At 38.8% G+C, this 25652-nt stretch overlaps 1 protein-coding gene across 3 annotated transcripts in view; it reads left to right on the forward strand.

Annotated features, from left to right (window-relative positions):
- CORO1C (coronin 1C) overlaps window positions 1–25652 on the forward strand; it is a 93668-nt gene that overhangs the window by 32054 nt on the left and 35962 nt on the right. For all 3 annotated transcript variants that reach the window (XM_077160112.1, XM_077160113.1, XM_077160114.1), the window contains exon 3: window positions 24174–24296. In XM_077160112.1, coding sequence (XP_077016227.1) covers window positions 24174–24296 — 123 coding nt within the window. The remainder of the gene's footprint in view (window positions 1–24173; window positions 24297–25652) is intronic.

Here is a 25652-nt window from a genome sequence, read left to right on the forward strand (position 1 = left end):
TTTGTCCTTCAAGAGAGCCCCTCCAAGGTGGAAGATAAGATAGGAGTGTTGTATGTTTGCTGATTGTTCCTGAGATCACTATCTATCATTACTTTATTGGTAAATCCCAGAATTGTGAAGAAAGCCTAGAAATAGTCATTTTCTAGTTAGGAGGAAAATAAGTTTGCTGAGTCCTGAGCTCTAACGAGAAGGGCTCCACGCAAGGTGAGGATGCAGATGTTGAGTTATTTGACAAATATTTCCACTCTGCTAAAAACAGTGGGGGCTTCTGAGCTGTGCGAATTAGAGGTACCTTGCATCAGAATGGACTGTATGGTTCTGAAGTGGTTATAATGAAGTGAATTTCTGCTAAAATAATTCTCCCCATTATGTTTTCGTGTCTTTTCCTTGAGAAGATTTCCAACTCTCATACTTTTCTCTTGGAGGTGCTCATGACTAACTTGTTTGTTTTTTAAGGTCTGATTTTTACTTTGGTGGCCGAATTTGATGTGTTATTACACAATAGAACCATCTCAGAACAGAAATAGGGAGATGGATGCCTTTGGGAAATACGTTTGATAAGTGTTTTCAAATACACTGTCTCATTGGCAAAATTGTTGATCAGATTAAAAGAGCCTCTTTCCATTAAATTGAAATTTTATTTTCTATTTGGATACTTTTATTTCTGCTGATACTTGGTGTTGAGTGGTGAATAAGTACACTAGACTACTGTAACTGTACTTGATGATGATTCTGGAGTGGGAACTTGAACTTAATAACAGTAATATTTATCTCTGATACTTTTTAGTTTATTTTTTCACCAAGAGCAAGGAACAATTAGAAACTTGACTTTTTCTTGGGGGTTTTTCTGTCAGGCAGCTGACACGAGAGCCACAACCTGCCAGCCCTGTTTGGGCACTGGAGTCCCATGATCTTTTGAAGTTGAGTTTTTATTCCCCCTTCTGCAGACTGAGGGACAAATTTAAGGCTTTTTTCCCCCCTTCTTCAAACAAATGGAGTAAGCCAGTTAAGTAGCCCAAAATAAATTTGGGAAGGGCTTATCTTGCTGAGTTCAGACAGTTGACTTCAACTTCTACATCCACAGAGAGCTCTCGTGTGAGTCCATCTCTGTTTTTACAAACCATAGGAGTCTTTTGTCTTTCATTTATACCATTTAAAGGAGATCAGTTTCTAGTTCCTAAGCTATTGTTCTGCTGTTTAGCTACATTTACAGGAATTAGGTTAGAATAAGTTGCCTTAAAAATTACCATGAGGTGTTGCTTTTTTTGCTGGAGGCTCAAGGGTCTTTTCCAAGCTATACCAGTGTCTGTGTGGCTTTGTCCTTTAAATGGTACTTTGTTTTGTAGGAGGTGACATTGGTATAAACTAGGCTCAGTGACAATAATTGGAAATAAGGTCAATTTTGGGATAATCGACTTTTATAATTGACAGGTTCACATGTGCTGTTATGATGTATCTGTGAATTAAACTTAAAATGTATGTAAAACTACCTGTAACAGAAGGGGTTGTATATACCATTGATTATTTTGCCTTGATAATTCTCAGTGCCCTTTGATTGTGTGCTTTGATTCTCATTTATAATGGGATTTCTAATGCAACTGGTTTGGTACTCAAAATTCAGCAAAGAAATGCACTATTGTTCACTTTTTCCCCCTCCTTTGTGCCAAAGCATAACTTTGGAAAGTACAAGCCTTCTTTCTTGTGGCTGCTTTTCAACCGAGCAAAGATGAGTGGTCTTGTGGGCCCTCTGGACACTCCCATGTCCTCGGAGTACTCGGGACCTGCTGTGGCGGCAGGGGACTTCTCGGACTTTCCTTCCTAAGAAGCTATCTTTTGGCTGGTTGCAACCTAAACTGGGCATCAGTAGTTGCTAGAAAATAGAACTACCTTCCATGTTGTCAGAAAACTTACATAATTGCTTTATGAGACTTTCTGCCCTCTTGATGTGTATCTTATGGTTTTGTTATAATTATATTTGAATACAGATTATATATTACATCTTTACAGATACTGTCTTATAATTCTCCTTATTATATTAAAAAAATGTGCAGGTCTTCAGTGTTGTCTGAACACTCATGTGTGATCAGTTGTTTTGATCATTTTGTAAACCAAGTACCTGTTGTGTGTCAGCATGTCTGTTCTCCAGGAGCTCTGGCATCTAGTTTTCGTTGTGATCAGTGTTCTTCCCCAGAAGGCAACCCAGCAAGTTGCTGGCATCGAGGTGTTTGTCTCCTCTTCCAAAGTACAACGTTGAAAGAGAATTATGATGAGGTCCCAACCAAGGACATGGTGAACCCATTATCCTGATGTAGGGCTCCCTGGTCTGGAAAATGGATTCCTAAAACATCAGTATCTTGATGTCTATGAAGTAATTTTATAATGAGGTGCTGCTTTTATTTATAAGGAAAGAAATCCAAATTCCAAATATAATGATATGAAATTATACAAACCTTGAAATCATGATGGCCGCAGTGGTACTTGCAAGTATATGTTTGGCACTAATCCATGCCGATCACTGGGATTATTTTAAATATGAACCTTAAGAGATGGGTATGGTTTAAAACTGTCTCAGGAACTTCCAGTAACGTTTCCTTTTTTTTGGTTTTGTTTTGTTTCTTGTTATAGGCAGGCAGGTAGCTTTTGGGGCTCTTTGTACAGATTAATAATAAATATTCACGTATACTTTGTAAGGTGAACTGACTCTTTCAGAAAGCCTTCCATTTAAAAACATGGCCTTCCATGAATTTCTTTCCCAAGCTAGTTGGGGTTAACAGTAAATAGAGCTTACTGTTGTAACCTCATGAGGCTTGTGGTTAGATTCTGGGAAAATGTAAAGTAAGTTAGGTGTGGACTTAAAATATAAAGCAGAAAGAGTAATAGGGACAAGTACATTAAAACACATCACACAGCAAGAGGTAAGCTTAGGAATAAAATATATGTTTAAGTTTATGGTTTATGAGTTTTTTGTTAGGAAGGTTTTATTAGAGAAAATGGAGCTTTATGAGGTCACCGTTGTAGGAATAAGGAAAGCACTCAATCCTGAGGTGGAACGGTTTAGATTAGCACACGAGATTCTGCATCTTTTTGTAATGTTTCTGTCAAGCTGTGGCATGCCACTCATCATAGCTCTTCGAGGGGTGTCTTGGTACATTTTCTTATTCTTTAGTCTTTTAGAGAATGAATAATAGCAGTCGTGCTGAACAGAAGTTGGCTTTGTGGTTTTGGCTATGGGAATCCTTTTTTTGTCTTGCCACAACTGCACAAACTGCCTTGCCTCAAGAGCAGACAGGTTTTCAGCCTGTGTGGATTCTACCAGTTTGGCACAAACATGCCTTTTCCTGTGTGGGTGGAGCAACTGAACCACCCCAATTCCATGCCATGAGCTATGGAGGCTCCTGGGACTGCGTACTAGTGTTTCTGTTTAGGGACATGCACCCGTCCTAATTTGGCTTAACCAAATAAAGGGGGATGTTTTGAATGACATAGTCTTGATCTCTTGACATTAGCTTAGAAGGAGTATGCAAAGGGCATGGCTACTGTCTTTCCAAATCCTTTTCTCCCTTTCTCCCTTGACTGTTCCAGCTGTGAAAGAACTGTGGGGTGTTGGAGTGGTAGCTAATTCCATTCTCACTGTCACTGCCTTAGAGAGGAGTGTCACTCTGGACCTTGACAGGAACTGTTTGGCCAGGCCTCCCAACCCTTTGCCTCCCCGTCTCTTCCTACATCTTTCTAGCTCCTCTGATATAGCTGTGCAGTATTTTCTTGTACACAGTTCTATTTCTCCATTTATTTTAGAAACTCTGTTGGACTATTTGGATTCTTATTTCATATATACCTATAAACTATCTTTTCAACTCTCTCTGCAGTCTTTCTCAGCTGGGATTTTGCAAACAAGTTAAGCCCTACAGAGCATCATTTGGATGATATTTCTTTGCTTCTCCCAAGGATGATACATGGCTAGTGCTCTTTAGATGCATAGAAGAGAAGTTAATTCATTAACGGCTGCCTTAGTTAAGGGCATTAGGACTTATTTCTCTCACAAAACCCAGAAGGGCTGTCTTAGAGTGTTTCTCTGTCCTGCTTTTTGAGGAGAAATCTTAATTCCTTACAGTTGGTATTTTAAGCAACTAATGGTGGTAGTGGTTGGTCACTTCTGTCAGGACCCAGCTTAAATATTCTCTCCTCTAATTCCGAGAGACAGAATAAATCATCCTTTGGGTTCCTTGAGTACGTTATCCATGTCACTGGTGTCGCAGGCTATAATACAATTATCACATTGTATTATAATTATTTTTCTTATGAACATAACAGAGTCATTCTTCAGAATCCTGCCTTTCTGTGTTGTGATGGCTGGCCCCAGTGGTTTTCACCTCTTGGTAGTCATGCTGTTGTGTGATCCCCTCTCACATTAAATAGGGCTGACCTGTGTAACCCATAGTGTATGGTGAAATTGATGGAGTGTGACTTCTGAGACTAGGTCATAAATAAGCATGTGGCTCCCACTTGTTCTCTTTTGGATTACTTGCTGGCAGCAGCCATTTGCCATGTCATGAGGCTACTCAGGTAGTTTGATGGAGAGGTCCATAGGACTTCCTGCCAACAGCCGACACAGGCTTACCAACCGTGGGAGTGAGCTGTAGTGAAAGTGGATCCTTCAGTCCTCGCATGCTGTGAGATGACAGCGGCCACTGCTGACATCTGGACTCAGCAGAGATCCTGAGCCAGAACCACCCAGATAGCTGCTTTTGAATTCCTGACCCTCAGAAACTGTGTGAGATAGTAAATGTTTATTGTTTTAAGCAGGTAAGGTTTAGGCAACTTGCTAAGCAGCAATTCATAGCTAATACATGTATTCCCATAATAATAGTGCTTGACTCATAATAAGTTAGTTCACACAAATAAAGGAGTAATTCACAGAGACCTAAAAGGCCTTCTAGGGTGGGCCACGGTGGCTCAGCAGGCAGAGTTCTCGCCTGCCATGCCAGAATCCAGGTTCGATTCCCGGTACCTGCCTATGAAAAAAATAATGGAAAAATAAAAAGCCTTTTGCTGGTTTTGAGCACTGTCTTTCTACCCTTCCTTTAAAAAAAAAAACAACTGCATTAGGCATATGCACTCTTAAAGCTAAATGATTAATTGTGGGATTCTGTGCAATTGCAAAAGAACCTTAGGTGGCAAGATTTTGTCGCTATGTTCCATGACACTGTCATTAACCAGAAGAATGTTATAAGATTATAGTCACTATCCTATATATAACTTCACATTATATTATTGGGTTTTAGGAAGAAGTCTGGAATGCTAATATTGGTTATGGGATTAAAGATAATTTTTATTTTCTTCTTTATACTTATCTGTATTTTTTCAAACTTTTTACATGTAAAATTATTTTTAAAAAATATTAGCAGTAATGTTGCCAGAGCTTATATGTGAAGAAATTTTCATTATAAAGTTCTAATTATTGTTTTAAGCTTCAGTGAAATTTAAAACGATACTTAAAAAAATCCACACTCATTCATTCACATACTCATTCATCAGACATTTTAGTGCATGTTCTGAGCCAGGACCTGTGTTAGGTTCTTGTTCTTGAAAAGCTTCTCTAACACCTGACCTGGATCTCTCCATGGGGAACTTTGTGAATGCATAAAGGGCTCTAACACAGCAGTGTGGAATGCGAGTTCCTTCTGAGGCTCAGAAGTCGAAGAAGACATCACAGAGAAGGTTCTATTGAATTTGGATCTCTGCTGTGTGTAGGAGTGAGAGATGAAACAGAAGAGGAGCCCTGCGAGTGCACTGCTAGTAAGAAAAGTAACTCTGCTCCCGGGAGGCCTAAGAACTAGGTAGAAGCTTCCTTCTCCTTCAAATTCCTAGCTCTCTGGAGTTTAGGATGACTTTTCTAGTACAGAAGAATGAGATGTTTGATTGGAGGGGTGAGTAAGAGGAGGCAAAGGATAACTTTGCTAGAAAATTACAAATTTCTTGGCTCTTTCTTCCTTCACTTCCAGTGTAAATAGTACAGAATTGGTATTTTCCTTGATCATTACGTGGAAAAGAACCAGAATAGGTACTATTATACATTTTTGGATTGTTGTTGTAGCTGGATCAACATAACATCTTTCCTCTGTATCATCTTCAGGGACAGGTAGTGGCTCCATGTCATTAAAGATGAGACTCCAGCGTGGCCTCAAAATGCCGTTTATAAATATCAGCTTTTGCAGTGGGGGGGGGCTGTCATACCTTTGCTCTTCAGTTGCAAAAAGGGAGACTCGGATTGAGTGATTGCCCAAAGCTGTGGGATCTTTCATGGATTAGCCCGTAGGCCTTTGAGTCTTTGTTTGATTTGTACTTGGTGTATATATGTATTTTTTTATTAACATTTATTTTTACACTGGGAGTGAAGGATTTTATATATATATATAGAAAATGTAGTCTAAATGATGCTTAATCCTTCGTATACTTTTTCTGTGATTAGAACACTTAAAGATAGACACTAGCACTAGCTTGCAAGGGGTTTGATTCTGCCAGCTTGGAGCATTTCCTTAAGGCTCAGAAACAATTTGGTCTAAACCATACCTCGTGAGGAAATATCGGCCGTGGTGGCATAACAACAGTTCCCATTTATGAAGGGCTTCCTGTGACTGCCAGGCACCCACCCAGCTGATAAGTGCCTTTTTCACACCCGGTTCAAAAGGAATGGCAGGCTCCCACTGGCACTTTTCTGTGTGATCTCCAGTCACTGCCAGCACCTGCTGGAGCTTCCTCTTACAGTGCCCTGCTGACAGGCGTTTTCATTTTCACAAACAGCAGTGCTCCCATTTGGGCGAGGGCGTGGTGCCGGGAGCTCTTTGTCCCGATGTGGACGTTTGGCACATAGCAGCTTTGGAGCTGTGGGCAGGGAGTTCCATTCAGCGCCAGCGTCCTCATGTGCTGGGCCGTGCCGTGCCCCTTCACCACCTCCTGAAGGGGAGATGCCGTCTGACGCCAGGAGCACCTTACGCTGTGCCGTGAAGGGCTGGGGGTGGGGTGGGAGATGTCGGGGGGAAGGGGCATGTGGACAGCACCAGGTGCAGAACAATGGAGGCTTCCAAATTATGTCTTGAGCTGCCAGCCACGCGATTGCAGCCTCATTACCACATGAAGTACCACAGAAGGGCCTTTTCATTTTCTCCCAGTGACTGTGTTTTCCGTAGTCGTGCTTGGGGGGTGGAGGGAAACACCCTCCTCAAGCCCAGTTAACAATGGCGCACAAAGTCTTGGCCTAAGGAACCTCACCACGTACCCTGAGGCTATTCCTGATTACAGTGAGTGGCTGTGACTCAGAGTGTGCGGGCAGATGACAGCTTCCTCCCTCCCTGCGCCTCGCCCCCCCTGCCCCGGAGATGAGCCGGCAGCGTGTCCTTTGTGCCTTGCCTTGGCTGGCTTCTGCTCCTGCTGCAGTTCACTGATATGTCCACAGCAGCCGGCCCGCAGGCCTGACAGGCCCTGACAGTGGTTTTTACCATATATGGCCATCAGAGCGCTGGGGCTGTCAGGCGGCCAGGATAATTTCCTTCCTTTGCTTTGATTGGCTACACGGCCAGACTCTTAGAATGGTGGGATCTGGGAGTCTGTGGTAAAGAGATGCCACCGAGTCAAGTGCAAAGAACGCTTAACTCTTTCCTGGGTTTCCAGAGTGGGAGTCCTACTGAGCACATAGACAAGCACACAAGGTAGTAAACATGAGACTGCTTTATCTTAGGCTAGGGAAGGGTTTCCGAATACACATTACTCTGAAATAGATTCAAGGCTTGATGAACAGATTTCTACAGTCATGACTTACCCAGAAGCTACCTTATAACCACAGGTTGCAGATTTTCTCCTCCTGCCCAGGAGAGTGTATGTGCTAGTTGGGGGTGGGACCTGAGCTGGATGCACAGAAGAGTGAACCGGGAGGGCGATGGAGCTCATGCTTGCTGTTCAGCGGCAGGGTGACTTGGGTTTCCTTCCTGGCTGAGCTTCAAGTCATGGTTAAGTGATACCGGCTCCTGAATTGGGTCTGTTCTTGGGTCCTCACGCTTGTGTAGAGCTGCTGCAAAATGCAGCAGGTTCTGCCACAGAGCCTCAGATAACTATTTCAAAAGGTGTAATGTTTTTCTGTTTCTGTCCCCGTTTTAGGGATGGTGACTTTAGTCTGAGGCTTGTGAATAAGCCAGTACAGAACTGGGATTGGAAGGGATGGCTTTCATCATTCAGAGGTCCCCACTGAGAAGTATCCTGCGTTGTTTGCTCAATATGCGGGATTAGGCAACCTGCTTGATATTTGATTTGAACCAAAATCAACTGTCCTTTCCTGATTTGATGTTGAATACTTTGTTTAAATTTCCACGTTTGCACTTAGATCTGTAATCCTGTGGCCAAGCGTTTGCTTTCAAGTTGAATTTTATTTTGACCAGGTTCTTCCTCATCTTGGGTTCTTGGTTTTTGTTTGTTCTCAGACCAGAAACATCATAGGGAATTACATGCCTGCAGTGGTGAGCAGGAAGTGTTAGGTTTTTACTTTATAGATGTGTCTTAATTCAGGAAGTTAGGAGATACAGCTTCTCTGGTTGTTATTGCATATTTAGACATGGTTGAGAAAGGGAATTTTAACTCTTCCACTTTTTTTTTGCATTCTGATAATAAAATATTCATAATTTTATAGTAACTTCTTTCAAGTTCTTAAAGGATTTTAAATATGGTCTTATTCAATATTAAACCCAGTTTTTGAAGTGAACCTGTGATGCCAATACTTGCATTTTCGCTTCTGCCCATAAAGACTGTTGTTTTTTATTATGCACAGGCAGATGAGGTCTCTACAGAACCACACTGCCTCTCCCTGGAAGCTTTGGTTGCTAGCTTACCTTACAGGACTGGGTAACCTAACCTGTGTGTTTTATTCCAGTGCACCTCTTCTTACCTTTAAGGTGTTTTTGGTTCCCTTAAAGTAAAACCTGTTCAGAATGTTTTATTCCTGGACTATGAGCAGTCATTCTGAGTTGAGAGCTTGTCAACCAGTCATAAATTATGCCCCTCATTCTTTTTGCTCTGCTGCAGAAGTCCCTGTCTTGTTTTCTGTCCACTCTCACCCTTCCCCACAACTACAGTCACTAGAACTACGCCCTGGGAGCAGCAGGGGCGTCAGAGATTCCAACAGAACATGTATTTACATAAATAATGCTGTTGTGAGAAAAAGGAAGTTGAGGAAAAAGAAGGGAAAACCCACTTCAGTAGATGTCCTTTCTTGACTCCTTTGAACTCTGCACAATGTGAATGGAACCCTTACGCTCATGCTGAGAACTTTTCCTTTGCTTCTAAGCTCATGTTAACCATTCTCCTTGCTGAGAGTTCAAGAATTCTCACAGTATATTGCTCGCAATCCAGTAATGAATAACTATTAGTGCCTTTGAAAAGATCTTTAAATTTATAGACAGTATGATAAAGTCATTGAAATTTGGGCTCACAGAGTGATTTTGATAAGGACTTTTTCCTAGAAGGAAAATTTATATGAATATAAAGTCAGGGTAAAGAGAAAAATCTTTATACCTCATTCCTTGAGTCAAGCAATATGAAATATCTTTGATTGCCTTGCTCAGGATGGGGTGGGGACTGTTCAGGCCCTTACATCAGAGGGTTAGTATAACCAGTCTGAATAATAGGCACAGATGATTGCAGATTAGAAGTTGGAAAAGTACTGGGATGTGAGGTAGCTGCCTGTACAGGACTAGATAAGGGAGACTGAGTAGAGAAAGTCAAAATCCAGCACCCTGGATGGTTTTGGTTTATATGATTGAATTCCAGAATGTAATTTGGTTTATATGATTGAACTCCAGAATGTAAACTGAAAAATTGTACATACAATTCCTTGAGCTTCTTAAAAGGAATATTTGATTTAACTGTTAAAATTATTATCTGTCACTTTTAATCACCATAAGAGTTTATTAACTTTGTAAAAGCATATGTTAGTTATGAGAAAGAGTAAGCCTGATGGGTGAAGTGGTTTGTGGTTTAACAAAATGTTACATATCTCCATTCTTGTTGTAACTATTAATTATTAGACTGATCCTCTTTAACACCAATGTGATAGCATCTTCAACCAATATTGAGCAAGCTAATATGTGGATTGACTGCAATTCCCATGTGAGGGATCACGCTACCATTAAGAATTGGTCATTCTGAATGATCCTTTGTGTTGTACATGGGACATATTTGAACCATCCCAATGTTGATTGAATTTTGAGGGTTGCTTAAAAGGTGAAAATATTTGTGAGTACATCTATAAGATACCGTTAGCACCTTTAAAACACATCCCAAAGTGAAGTTTCTTTATAGAAAAATATCCATGAGAAATTGTTTTACGTGTTTGTAGGTAGAATTTTTTTTTATTGCACAGTACTGCCCTCAGCATGGGAGGTGAGTGAGCTTTCTTAAGTACAGATTCTCCTTTGGAATGAGATGTGATACAAATAAACAAGATGCACTTTTGTGTATCTGGAAGCAGTTGTGGTTTTCCATTAAAACTGATGGGAAATATGCTTACAAGTAAACATATCTCTTCATAAGAGTTACTTTGAATTTTGTATGCCCTCAGAAAAATGTTTTGGCAAAGTTATTAAAAAATACAAGTTTTTTGTTTGTTTTTTAGAACTAGATAATGTTATATATTTGCTGATGTTTAAATTTTGATTTTCATCCTATACTCCTCATCCTATGCCTCTACCCCCAAATGCCCACTGTAGGAAAATGTTGCCTAACTCCATGGGTTTAGATGAAGCATCAGTCTCCAGGGCATCTGCTGAGTCTTTTGGCTGCTTTGGAATTTTAAAGAACTTTCCCAGAACCCAAAGCAAATGATAGTGCTGGTGTCTAGGAGGTTATCTGCCACCATGAGGGCTGCTGGCAGGAACATGCTCAGAGCTGTCAGGCTCAGCTCAGGCCAGTCACGTGGAAATTTTACTCTTATACCTTGCTCTTGTGCCAGCTGTTCACCCACTTCCGAGGCTGAATTCTCCCTTGGGCTCAGGTTGCTTGACCTTGGGCAGGCCACTGGATCTCTCAGATAATAATGTCTCAAAGCCAGGTTCCTAACCTATTTCACTCATGTCCTGCAAGTGTATGAGCAGGACTCTGGGCCGGGGCCTTGGGAACCTTGGTGTTGGCCTTTTTGCTACTTTAAGCTGACTTGCTGGTATCCCAGTCGCTTGTAGTTTTAACCAGAGAGAAAGGTGAAAGCGGTCTCATGGCTTCTACTTGGACTAGTAAGTGATGAACGAATCAAACAGTATATTTGAAGTGGGAAGTTAAATGACTGACCAATTCATTACAGTTTCAGCTAAACCTTCAATTCTGTGCTAGAAAAGAGGTAGTAGTATTCTAGTTGATACAATAAATCCTTATTGAAACAGTGGACTGATTTATTAGTAAAATAAAATTATTCTGTATATAAGCCTTGAAAAATTGATGGGGAGGGGCTTTGAAAATAAGTCACTTTCGCTTTAAAAAGGTGTCTAAGTGTATCAAAGGACATTACAGTATCAAGAAAGTGTAAAGATAGCCTATAGAATGGAAGAACATAGTTACCAATCATTTATCTAATGAGGGTTTAATATTGAGAATGTACAAAGAACTTGTATAACTCAACAACAAAAAGACAAATGACTCTTAAAAATGGGTAAAGGACTTGATTAGACATTTCTCCAAAGAAGATATACAAATGAACAATAAGTACTAGCCATTAGGGAAGATGCAAATCAAAACTACAAGGAGATTCGACTTCACACCCACTAGGATTTAAAAAAAACAACAACAGAAAATAGCAAGTGCTGACAGAGAAATGGAAACTCTCATGCATTGCATGTGGGAATGTAAAATGATGCAGCAACTGCAGAAAACAGTTTGGTGGTTTCTCAAAAAGTAAACATAGAATTACCATATGTCCCAACAGTCTCCTAGGAATGTACCCCAAAGAATTGGAGCAGGGACTCAGATAACTTGTATACCAGTGCTCATAGCAGTATTATTCACAATAGACAAAAGGCAAAAGCAAACCCCTATATCCATTGTCAGATGAACGGATAAACAAAGTGTGGTATATCCTTAGAATGGGAATGTTATTTATCTATAAAAGGAATGACATTCCGAGACATGCTACAACGTGGGTAAACTTTGAAAACATTATGCTGAGGGGAACAAGTCAGACACAAAAGGTCGAGCAGTGTATGATTCCAGTTTTATGAACTACCCAGAATAGGGAAATTCATAGAGACAGTAGGTAGATTAAAAGTTACCAGGGGGGTGGGCCACGGTTGCTCAGCAGGCAGAGTTCTCACCTGCCATGCTAGAGACTCGAGTTCAATTCCAGTGCCTGTCCATGCAAAAAAAAAAAAAGAAAAAAAAAAGTTACTGGGGGTTGGGGGAGGGGGACAGTGGAGTTTTTGCTTAATGGGTACAATGGTTTTGTTTTGGGTAATGAAAAATTTTGCTTGCGGATGATGGTGATGGTGGCACAACATTGTAAATTAACGTTACTGAATTATACACTTAAAATGGTTAAAACAGCAAATTTTATGTGATATATAGGTTATCACAATAAAAAATTACATTAAAGGATATTTAAAAGTTGGCATTAAATTTTTGTAAATCTTCCTTTCAGCCTCAGCATTTAATTTTGCTGCTTAGAGGTGCAATTAAGCTGTGTTGTCACTGTGATATGTGGCAGCTGTCTTTCCGAAGGACCCACCATAATCTAAAGAATTAGACATGGATTCCTTGATTTAGTCACTGGATGATAAATGAGTTTGTGTCATGGGTATGAATGAGAAATGTATTCTCATTAGATCCTAATGCAAAGTGTCGTTCAGAAATGATGTCTTCTCATCCTTACCATATAAGGGGATTGTTAGTATAAGCATGGTTTCCTTCAATTTCCATGTACTTGAGCTCTCAGCAATTTATAATTGCCCAGCTCCGCATTTTTTGTTTTTTTGCTTTTTAATTTTTTTATTAATTTTTAAAATTGAAATATGTTTATGACAAGAAAGAAGCACATTCTTAACATATGATCATTCCGTTCTACATATATAATCAGTAATTCACAATATCATCACATAGTTGCATATTCATCATCATGATCATTCTTAGAACATTTGCATCAATTCAGAAAAAGAAATAAAAAGACAACAGAAAAAAATGCATACATACCATACTCCTTACCCCTCCCTTTCATTGATCACTAGCATTTCAATCTAAGTTTATTTTAACATTTGTCCCCCCTATTATTTATTTTTATTCCATATGTTTTACTCATCTGTTGATAAGGTAGATAAAAGGAGCATCAGAAACAAGGTTTTCACAATCACATTGTGAAAGCTTTATCATTATATAATCATCTTCAATAAACATGGCTACTGGCGCACAGCTCTACATTTTCAGGCAGTTCCCTCCAGCCTCTCCATTACATCTTGACTAACAAGGTGATATCTGTTTAATGTGTAAGAATAACCTCCAGGATAACCTCTTGACTCTGTTTGGAATCTCTCAGCCATCGACACTTTATCTTATCTCATTTCGCTCTTCCCCGTTTTGGTCGAGAAGGTTTTGTCAATCCCTTGATGCTGAGTCCCAGCTCATTCTAGGATTTCTGTCTCACGTTGCCAGGAAGGTCCACACCCCTGGCAGTCATGTCCCATGTAAATAGGGGGAGGGCAGTGAGTTTCACTGGTATGTTGGCTGGAGAGAGAGGCCACATCTGAGCAATAAAAGAGGCTCTCTTGGGGGTGACTCTTAGGCCTAATTTTAAGTAGGCTTGACCTATCCTTTGTGGGGTTAAGTTTCATATGAACAAACCCCAAGATTGGGGGCTCAGCCTATAGCTTTGGTTGTCTGTGCTGCTTGTGAGAATATCAAGAATTCAACTTGGGGAAGTTAAATTTTCCCCCTTTCTCACCATTCCCCGAAGGGAACTTTACAAATACTTTTTTATTCACTATTCAAATCACTCTGGGATTTATTGGGGCATCACTCTAGACTCTGGACAAACCAACAAAATCTCATGCCCTACTCAGGGTTCCATGTACTTGTGGTGTTCAATTAAGCTGTCTACATAAGTTATATTAGGAAATGCACTAGTCAAAATACAAATTTTGTACCAAATAAACATTTTTTCCTTTAGTCTCACACATAAGTTATAATTTTAAAATATTAATTACTATAAATTTTCCACACCCTGCAATAATGACATTCCAATGTTCTTCCTCATTCATCTCTACATTTTTAATAACATAGGTTTGTTTGGTGAAAATCCAATAGATAAGATGATCAATGTAGTTTTAATTAGCCAGTTTTCCTCACACTTTATTCTCATTTTTGTTCCTTTATTACTGTCAGACATTTAGTTGATTTCCTTTCTTTTGTGCTGCAATATGATGCTACTTTCCCAGTTTTATTTGTTATAAGGATTTATGATGACATCACAGCCGGAGGATGCAGCTGTTTGCAGAGTATCGTTTTTTATTAACTTTGTGTTTCTTGTGGCCAGCTGCCGAAAGTTTTTAAATTACTTCAGTGCCTTTCTCACAACCCCATGGCATAGTGGAAATTTTCTTCCTATTCAGATCTAGTATGGATGGTCAATGATGTTTTAGATCTCTGCTGCTTGGCTTCTCTTTACCTTGGTTTCTTTATTTAGAAACTAGGCATAATGAAATCCTTCTCTCATAGAGGTTGTTATGAAAGAATGAAGATATAAAGGTCTCTGGACAGTTCCTAACATATCATACAAGCACTCTTAAAAGTGTTAGCTATAATTGCAATTTTTATTAGTTGTTGAATAGAAAGAAGGGAAATCAGTGGCAGTTACCTGTGAAATGTTGGACTTTTAGTATTTTTATGCTGTGCTTGTCAAGGCTGAATGAGGAATGGCAGAAATGCTTCATACTTTTAAGAAGTATCTTACTTCACTGAAAAATATTTGGTGAATAGCTATTAACTTTTAACCTGGGTTGCTTAATTTTAATTTTTTTTAGGAGTCTTTTGTTTCAGAGATAGAAGGCTCTCACCTTCCGTGCAGGAGACCTGGGTTCAATTCCTGGACCATTGCACCCCCCGCCCTCCCCCAAAAAAGTCGTTTAGTAAGCTTTTCAGTATGTAACTAAGCACAGCTCCTGTCGGAACTTCCAGATGCTGCTCACAGTTTTGCATCTGGGAAAAGCTCTTCTTAATGTGCGGAATGAAAAAAAAGTCATTCAGTGTCCTTGGAAGTTCTGAGCGCAGTAACCATACTTTGCTATCAAAGATTCCAGATGTGGTTTGCTAGGTAGGGGCAGCCTAAGAATGTAAAGTTTCCAAGATAAAATGAACAATTAGGTAGAAAACATCTTCCCCCAGGATTCCTTTTAATTTTTGGAATTCATTTTTTCTTTAGAATGTAAAGTTAGTAACCATTACATTGGTGTGTTTCTCAACTTTATTATATTTTACTTTTTTTTCAAAATAGGAAAGATAAAAATAAATAATAGGACACATATACTTTCCCACAAGATTGAACAGATGTTAATATTTCACCATGTTTGCTTCATATCTCTTTTTTGAAAAAAATGAAGCATCACAGATGTAGGTAAAACACCAATCTCCTTTCCTCCTTTGGAGGGTAATCGTTTCCTTAAAATTGGTATGTATCATAATTTTGTTCTTCTATTTCATGTATAGGTACCTATAACATACATGATTTTTTTGTGTGTATTAAACTTTTACCTAAATGATAGTCCCATACTGAAGAGCAGTTGAATTGTTTCTTCTTTTTTCACTATCCCCAATAGTGCTACATTTAACCTCCTGCAAAATATGGGAGTTTTCTCTCAAACAAACCTTTCATCTGTTAGCAAATCCTAACAGGATATTCTTTTGCAAACCATTTATATGCTAAGACTTTTTTTTGCCACTTTTCTTGGGAGTAAAAATGTTCCCTTATTGCTTTTATTATAGTACCCTGAATACTATTGAGATGGAGTATCTTTTCATATGTTTAGTGGCTGTTGAGGTCTCTTTCCCTGTGTTTTCCCTGCTCATATCATTTGTCCATTCTTCTTCTGGGTTGTTGACTGTGTCAGTTATATATTTTGCATATATCTTCTCCCTGGATATAGCTTAGCTTTTTACTTTGTTTTTCACAAACAATGCACATTGCTCAATTTGCTTTATTATTTTTTTTAAGGGGGACGTTGCATTGGTATTTTTAGGTTCACATTTTTTTCTTATACTACCCTTTATATCAAGATGATGCATTCTTTAAGCAGTAAGTTGCTGTGGTATTCCTTTTTTCACCATTCTCTGGAAAGTTTGCTTGAGGTGATCTGTATATTGAATACTTGGTAATAGTCACCTATAAAATCATTAACAGCTTGTTGTAGTGATGTACATTTGTTACAGTTCATGAAAGAACATTGTTACATTTGTACTATTAACCACAGTCATCCTCCACAGCAGGGGTCACTGTGCTATACAGTCCCGTGTTTTACCCTCTAGTTTTCCTTCTAGTGACCTACATACATGACCCTAACCTTTTCCTAACCACATTCATACAGAATGGTTAACTGTATTCATAATAGTGTGCCATCACCACCTCTATTCACTTCCAAATGCTTACAATCATCCTAATTAGAAATTCTGTACAAATTAAGCATCAGCTCCCCATTCTCTAGCCTCATTCTATCTCCTGGTAATCTGTATTCTAGATTCTGACTCTTAGGAGTTTGCTGATTATAATTAGTTCATATTGGTGAGATCATACAATATTAGTCCCATTGTGTCTGGCTTAATTCACTCAATATAATGTCCTCAAGCTTCATCCATGTTGTCGCTTGCATCAGGACCCCATTCCTCCTTACTGCTGAATAGCATTCCATCATATGTATAGTCCGCATTTTCTCTATCCATTCATCAGTTGATGGACACTTGGGTTGCTTCCATCTTTTGGCAATTGTGAATAGTGTCACAGTGTACACCAGTGTGCAAAGGTCTGTTCATGCCCCTGCTTTCCACTCTGCTGGGTATATACTTAGTAGCAGGATTGCTGGATCATATGGCAGTTCTATACTTAGCTTCCTGAGGAACCGCCAGACTCTTCCGCAGCAGCTGCACTTCCCTCCAGGAGTTAATGAGCGTTCCTGTTTCTCCACATCCTCAATAACACTTGTAGTTTTCTGTTTTTTTTTTTTAAATAATGGCTTTACAACTCAGTGTGAAACGATAATCTCATTGTGGTTTTGATTTGCAGTTCCTTAATAGCTAGTGATGTTGAGCATCTTTTCAGCTATTTGTATTTCCTCTTTGGGAGAATGGCTATTCAAGCCTTTTGTCCATTTTTAAAATTGAGATACATTATATATTCACATACCATATAATCATCCAAAGTGTACAATTAGTGGTATACAGTATCGTCATACTGATGAAATGGGAAAGTCTTAGTAATGGAAGGTGGTGAGGGTACTGCAGCATACTGAGTGTGATTCATCCCACTGAATGGAATGCTTGGGAGTGGTGGAGATGGAAAAGTGTACGTTGCGTATATTTCCACAATTAAAAATAAAGGAGGAGAACTAAGAGACAAATTAAATTAGTGCATGGTCCTAAATAGGATCTAATAAGGAAGGAGGAGAAAAGGCTCAAAAAGACATTACTGGGACATATGAAAAAATTTGAATATGTACTGTATGCTTTATATCACTGTTAAATTTCTTGAACTTGATAACTGCACTTAACGTGGATATATAAGTGAATATCCTTGTCTTGGGAAATGTACATGATAGGATTAAGTGTTCAAGGCAGCATGGTGCATACACCCTTCACTCAAGTGTTTACAAGATGGATTGATAGATAGGTAGATGGATTGATATGTTAATAGAATAAAATGGTACATATGGCAAAACGTCAAAGTTGGTGGATCTGGGGGAATAGGGAGTATGCTGGAGTTCTCTTTATGGGATTTGTATATTTTTGTAACTGTCCTGTAAATTTGAAAGCATTTCAAAATAAAAAGTTTAAGATTGAAAAAAAAAATATCTCTCTTAGATTATGCTTGTTAATTTTGTTAAAATTTTCTATATTCATATAATTTTTAATATACCATCCCCCAATTTAGTTGCCTTTTTGGTGTTATGTTTTAAGCACTTCTTTTGTTGCTGGACTTAAAAATATGAAAAATCCTGTCTTTTACCTGGTGAGGTTAATCTATTTGCATATATCATAATTTGTGACTTTCTTTGGTTTTATTTCCACTGTCTTATTTTGTACTTTCTAGTGGTCATTCTTTTTCTTGCCTTTTTTTCTTCTTCTTATGTCCTCTTTCTATTGGAATGAATGAGTTGGGGTTTTTTGTTTGTTTTTTGCATTTAGTGTGTTCCTTTTACTTTTTAAAACATATTCATTAATTTTTTTATTCATATTTTTTACTCATCTGTCCATACTCTAGATAAAGGGAACATCAGACACAAGATTTTCACAATCACACAGTCATATTGTAAATGTTATATCTTTTTATAATCATCTTCAAGAAACAAGGTTACTGGAGAACAGCTCTTCAGTTTCAGGTACTTCCGTTTAGCCACTCAAATACATTATAAATTGAAAAGGGATATCTATATAATGCGTAAGAATAACCTCCCGACTCTGTTTGAAATCAGCCACTGACACTTTATTTTGTCTCATTTCTCTCTTTCCCATTTTGATCAAGATAGTTTTCTCAATCCCTTAATGCTGAGGCCCAGCTCATTCGAGGATTTCTGTCCTATGTTGCCAGGGAGGTTTATACCCCTTGGAGTCATGTCCCTCATTGAAAGGGGAAGGGCAATGAGTTTGCCTATTGTGTTGGCTGAGAGAGAGGCCACATCTGAGCAAGCAGTGTGGTTCTCTGGGGGTGACTCTTAGTCCTAATTTTAAGTAGGCTTAGCCTATCCTTTGTGGGGATAAGTTTCATAGGAACAAACCCCAAGATCAAGGGCTCAGCCTATTGATTTGGTTGTCCCCACTGCTTGCGAGAATATCAGGAATTCTCCAAATGGGGAAGTTGAATTTTCCCCCTTTCTCCCCATCCCCCCAAGGGGACTTTGCAAATACTTCTTTATTCACTGTTCAAATCACTCTGAAATTTATTGGGGCATCATCCTACTAACCTGGACAAACCTACAAAATCTCATGCCCTATTCAAGATTCCATGTATTTATGGTGTTCAATTAAACTGTCCGTATAAGTTAAATTAGGAAATGCACTAGTCAAAGTATAAATTTTGTACCAGATAAACATGTCTCACTTTAGTCTCACACAGAAGTTGGAATTTTAGAATACGAATGACCATCTATTTTCAACAACCTGCAATACTCACATTTCTTTGCTCTTCCTCATGCAAAAAATATTTTTAAATTTGTACATTTAGTCACTATCGTTATTCACTCTAGGCATTCCTAGATTATACTATCTCAGTCTTTATTGTCTATTTTTGAATGAGTTTTTGTTTGTTTTTATTCCGACCATCTCCCCCTCTCTCCACATACTTTTTGGAAAGTATACGTTCTCTTTTTTAGTGTTTAGCCTTAGTATTAACATGTTTATATGACAAAGTCTCAAGTTAGTTTAATTTTTACTACTAGTTTATATACTCAGTGCCTGTTAAGTTTTATTATAGTTACCATTTTTTTTTGTTTATTGTTCTGGTTCACTTTCTTTTCCTGAAATAAGTCCTTGAACTTTATTCCTTGAAATTAATTTTGAAATTCTTTGAAATGAGTCCTAGAATGTAATTCTTTGAACGAAAATCTGTGAATGGTAAATTCTCTTGTCTTTTTTAGTTGTCTAAAATGTCTTTTGTTTGTTTTTATGTTTGGTCATCACCCTTGAATGATAGTTTATCTGGGTATAAAAGGATGATTGTTTAACTTAACATTTCCAGTATATTTTCCCATTTGTTTCTGTAATTGCTTTTGAGAAGTCTGCCCATAGTCAGTCTAATTATTCTCTCTGTAAGTAATCTGTCTTTTCTTTATGGTTGTGTGCTGGTTTGAAAGAATGTATGTACTCTAGAAAAGCCATTTTTAATCAAAATCCCATTTCGTAGAGGCAGAATAATTCTTATTCAAACTGTATTTATTTAGATCATCTCCCTGGAGGTGTAACCCAATCAAGAGTGGTAGTTAAGCTGGATTAGGGGAGATGCGTCTCCACCCATTTGGGTGGGTCTTGATTAGTTTACTGGAGTCCTATAAAGGAGGAAAGATTGGAGAATGGGAGAGATTCAGAGAGAGCAGAGAAGAACGACATAGCCACGAGGATCAGAGAGCCCACAAGCCAGTGACCTTTGAAGATGAAGAAGAAAAATGCCTTCTGGGGAGCTTCATGAAACAGGAAGCCAGGAGAGAAAGCTAACAAATGAAGCCTTGCTCAACTCACCATGTACCCTTCCAGCTGAGAGAGAAACTGTTACTGTGTTTGCCATGTGGCCTCTCACTTGAGAATGAGACCCTGAACTTCATTGGCCTTCTTGAACCAGGGTATCTTCCTGGATGCCTTTGATTGGACATTTCTATAGAGTTGTAATTGGGACATTTCCTCAGCCTTAAAACTGTAAACTAGCAACTTATTAAGTTCCCCTTTGTAAAAACCATTCTGTTTCTGCTATATTGCATTCTGGCAGCTAGCAAACTAGAACAGATTGCTTTCAAGATTTTCTCTTTGTTTTAGGGGTTCTACATTTCAGTATGATATGAATAGGTATAGATTTATTTTTACTTATACTTCTCAGCACTTGTGCCTCTCGAATCTGGAGTTTTATGCTTTTAATTGAACCTGAAAAATTTTCAACCATTATCTCTTCAATTTTTACCTCTCTTCCATCATCTTCATTTCCTCCTTCAGGAATCCCTGTTTCAATGTGTTTCAGACCTCATTTTGGCCTCTGTGTTTCAGAATGTTTTAAATTAAGAAATATCGCACATTCAAAAGAAGTAAATATAGCTATAGTTTATATAATAATAATGGTAGTTTGTTGTTATTATTATCATAATATTAACCAACTGGAGCAAAAGCACATTGGTTGCTCCATGGGTGGAAGTGAAATAACCATCTCACGTGGTCTTGTTAGGATGCAGTAAGAGAATTGGGTAAAAACACATGGCTCAGGTGCTTCCTACCTGATCCTTCTTGAAGAGAGAAGCCATCAGAGATGTGGTAGAGGGGATTCTAGTATTTTAAAATTGGGGATAACATTTATTAGGGACTTCAAGTGCTGGGACACTATCAGGTACTTTACTTTGATGGTCTCATTTAATCCTCATACCAACTCTAAAGAATAAGCTGTTATTATCATTCTCATTTTACATTTGAGGAGCAGCAGTTGAGAGGTGAAGGTTTGACTAGGACGTCACAGCTAGAAAACGGCAGCGCTGTGACTCCAGCCCAGAAAGTTCTGTTTGCAGTCACCAGGGCTTCACTGCCTGTAAATGGTCCATGTGGCTCCTTCTTACAGCACCCAGATTCTATTTCATACAGTGTTCTTTGGTGTTAAAAAAATTTTTTTTTATTATGGTAACATGTATGCAGCAGGCATTTTCTCTTATGAATTCCTTTTTTGATTAAATATTTCGGGAGATCCAAAATAGGTTTAATTAGTTTTACAAATGAACTGAGTGGAAAAAAAAAATTAGGCCTTAGGTCTCTAGACAGGGTTGCCTTCAAGTTGGGTCTCAACTGAGACCTTGGCGTAAATACTGTGGCCCCCAGAAGCCTGGTCTGGGGGGCCTTCCTCTGCCCCTGCAGCCCTCTGGGACTGTCCTGGGAGCATGTCTCATGATGCACTGAAAATTGGCTGTTTAAATGACTCTCTTCTCACTAGTCTCCACTCAGGAAGCGTTGCCCTCTTCACTTGTGTATGTACCTCCAACACTCAGCTCTGTCTCTAACCCATGAAAGTTCACAAATAACAGATATTTGTTAATTATTATTGATGGAGTAAATTCGTATGCTAGAAGAACTAGTAAGTGCCAATAGTTTGTCCTTTTTCTTTTAATTTTTTTATTGTGAAATATAACATATATACAAAAGCAATAAATTTCCAAGTACATTCTTTCTTTTTTCCAATTTTTTATTAATTTTTAAATTAAAAAATATATGACAAGAAAGAAACACAAATATTCTTAACATATCATTCCGTTCTACATATATAATCAGTAATTCACATCATCACATAGTTGCATATTCATCATCATCATCATTTCCCAGAACATTAGCATCAATTCAGAAAAAGAAATAAAAAGACAACAGAAAAGGAAATAAAACAAAAACAGGAAAAAAAAATTATACATACCATACCCCTTACCTCTCCCTTTCATTGATCACTAGCATTTCAAACTAAATTTATTTTAGCATTCGTTCCCCTATTATTTATTTTTATTCCATATGTTCTACTCGTCTGTTGACAAGGTAGATAAAACGAGCATCAGACACAAGGTTTTCACAATCACACAGTCACATTGTGAAAACTGTATCATTATATAATCATCATCAAGAAACATGGCTACTGGAACACAGCTCTACATTTTCAGGCAGTTGCCTCCAGCCTCTCCATTACATCTTGAATAACAAGGTGATATCTACTTAATGCGTAAGAATAACCTCCAGGGCAGGCCACGGTGGCTCAGCAGGTAAGAATGCTTGCCTGCCATGCCCAAGGACCCGGGTTCAATCCCCGGTGCCTGCCATGTAAAAAAAAAAAAAAAAAAAGAATAACCTCCAGGATAACCTCTTGACTCTGTTTGGAATCTCTCAGCCATTAACACTTCAATAGTTGGTTCTTGAGCATTTATTATATTCCAGGTACCATGATTAAATTCTTTACATATCTTACACAGATAATCGTGACAGAGGGTATGATCTGCCAAGCATTTACCATGTACTAGAGTAGATCCTGCCCTCAGAGCTATAGACGGCCCCTCAATTAACCCTGGGAGAGAAGCGTCATCCTTGCCTGCTTTATAGACGATGAGCTCAAGTTTGGAGAGATGAATGACTCACCTGTGGCCACCCCTGTTGAAGCAGCAGAGTGTGGACTTGGACCCCTGTCTGTCTGACTCCAGAGCCTGGGGTTTTGTGCTTTAGCATACAGCTTCTCTGAGATTTCCATAGTCTAGTCAAAGTGGGAAAATCATCGTATTTGCTGAAGTTGAGAAAAATCGGTAAGAAGCCTACCCAGGGTTGTGACAATTTGTCGTAGAGGAGAGTAAGAGCGACAGAAAATGAGTTGAGGAGATGGCATGGTGATGCCTGTTATGCATCCTTTTTAGAACATGTAGAACCTCAGCATGGACTAGCATTACCCAGTTTTATAAAGGAATTGCTTTTGTACAGCTGTTGTAACAGTAATTGTCTTGGTGCAATTATACCATGTGTAATTTCTAAGTCAAATTTTAGAAATTGGTCTGATAAGCAAGATTGACTTGTTGGATTCAAATGTATGGTATGAACAACCTGTGGTGGCTGTTTAAGGCTAGACTAAACATTTTATTCTTAATAAGGTGTGGAATTGGAAAATGGGTGAGGTGTGGGTTGGTGTTAATGAGACTGCCTGCTTGGCATTTCTGTTGAAGACAGTGGGGAGAGAGTGAGACATTAAAATGTAGTGTGCCCTTAGGTCCTCCAGCAACAGCTAAAGCTCTTCTTTTTTATTACTTTAACTTTGCTTGCTCACAGTACCATTCATTTCCAGAACTGTTGATTTATATATTCAAGGATATTAGCTTACTATATTAAACGTTATATTTTATAATTTTACAATAAAAACACACCTATGCAATTTGGCTTTTTGAAATTGTTATTTTGGTAAAAAAAAAAAAAGCATTTTGCATTCTTTCTGCTGTGTCTATTACTGCAATTATTAAATAAGATCTTTGCGGTTCTAGAAATTGGATCCTCAGAATTTTGCGGAGTATCCTTGATACGAACTATTTCTAGAAATGAAAGCTGCTGATTCTTCCTAGTTGATACTGACTGGTGTGTGTGTCATCATACGTAAACAGCCGCACATTTTGGGTAGAGGTAATAGAGGAGAAATGGGCCAGAGAAAACATGTAAACTCCAAAGCAGCCATGTTACATAATAGGTCTTTCTCTCTCTTTTCTCAGACTGGTCGCATTGACAAGTCCTACCCTACAGTATGTGGCCACACGGGACCCGTGCTCGACATAGACTGGTGCCCACACAACGATCAGGTCATTGCCAGCGGGTCGGAGGACTGCACGGTCATGGTGAGTTCCCCAGGGTGTGGCTGCACTTGCTGACTGTTTTCAGAAAGTGTGTGTGCGTGTAGAGGTTTGAAAATCAGAAAATCGTAGCATTTTTGACTGTCCATTGGATTATAGAAGATACAGCAAAAAAGTCTATTATAAAGTTTAACCACAGAGAAGCCTGTTTTTTTATTTTTTGCATGGACAGGCACCGGGAACCGAACCCGGGTCTCTGGCATGGCAGGCAAGAACTCTGCCTCTGAGCCACCATGGCCCGCCCACAGAGACACCTTTTAACAAGCCCTTAAATCAAGAAGTGGTTGATTTTTCTTTTGTGTCTGCATGTGTGTACAATCTGCATATTGACAGGTGACAATTGCTCTGCGGGAAGATTTTAGAGGAAATAAAGTGGCTTTCCAGTTATTCTGTGAATGCTGTCTGACCACATGCCCCACCCCACCTCAGCCCGCAACAAGAAGAGAAGAAACTGCCAGCCGGGACCACATAGTACAGTGAAGTAAGATGTCAAAAGGCACACAAGTAAATGGAAAATACAACAGATCTTGAGAGAGAGTAGAGTTTTTGCAGGTGATTATGTCTGAGCTCCGAAGGTGTGTTCTGTCCAATGGAACTTTTTTATTTTATTTTTTTAAATACAAAAAAACACCAAATAAACGTAAACATTCCTGTTTTGATCATTGCGTTCTACATATATAATCAGTAATTCACAATATCATCACATAGTTGCATATTCATCATCATGATCATTTCTTGGGACATTTGCATCTATTCAAAAAAAGAAATAAAATGAAAACAGAAAAAAAAAAAATTATACATACCGTACCCCTAACCCCTCCCTTTCATTGATCACTATCATTTGAAACTAAATTTATTTTAACATTTGTTCCCCCTATTATTTATTTTTATTCCATATGTTCTACTCGTCTGTTGACAAGGTAGATAAAAGGAGCATCAGACACAAGGTTTTCACAATCACATAGTCACACTGTGAATGCTATATCATTATACAATCATCTTCAAGAAACGTGGCTACTGGAACACAGCACTGCATTTTCAGGCAGTTCCCTCCAGCCTCTCCATTACATCTAGAATAACAAGGTGATATCTATTTAATGCGTAAGAATAACCTCCAGGATAACCTCTCAACTCTGTTTGGAAGCTCTCAGCCATTGACACTTTGTCTCATTTCATTCTTCCCCCTTTTGGTCGAGAAGGTTTTCTCAATCCCTTGATGCTGGGTCTCAGCTCATTCTAGGGTTCTTCTCAATCCCCTGATGCTGAGTCTCAGCTCATTCTAGGATTTCTATCCCACGTTGCCAGGAAGGTCCACACCCCTGGGAGTCATGTCCCACATAG

This window comes from Tamandua tetradactyla, chromosome 5, assembly GCF_023851605.1.
Source record: "Tamandua tetradactyla isolate mTamTet1 chromosome 5, mTamTet1.pri, whole genome shotgun sequence".
NCBI lineage: Eukaryota > Metazoa > Chordata > Mammalia > Pilosa > Myrmecophagidae > Tamandua > Tamandua tetradactyla.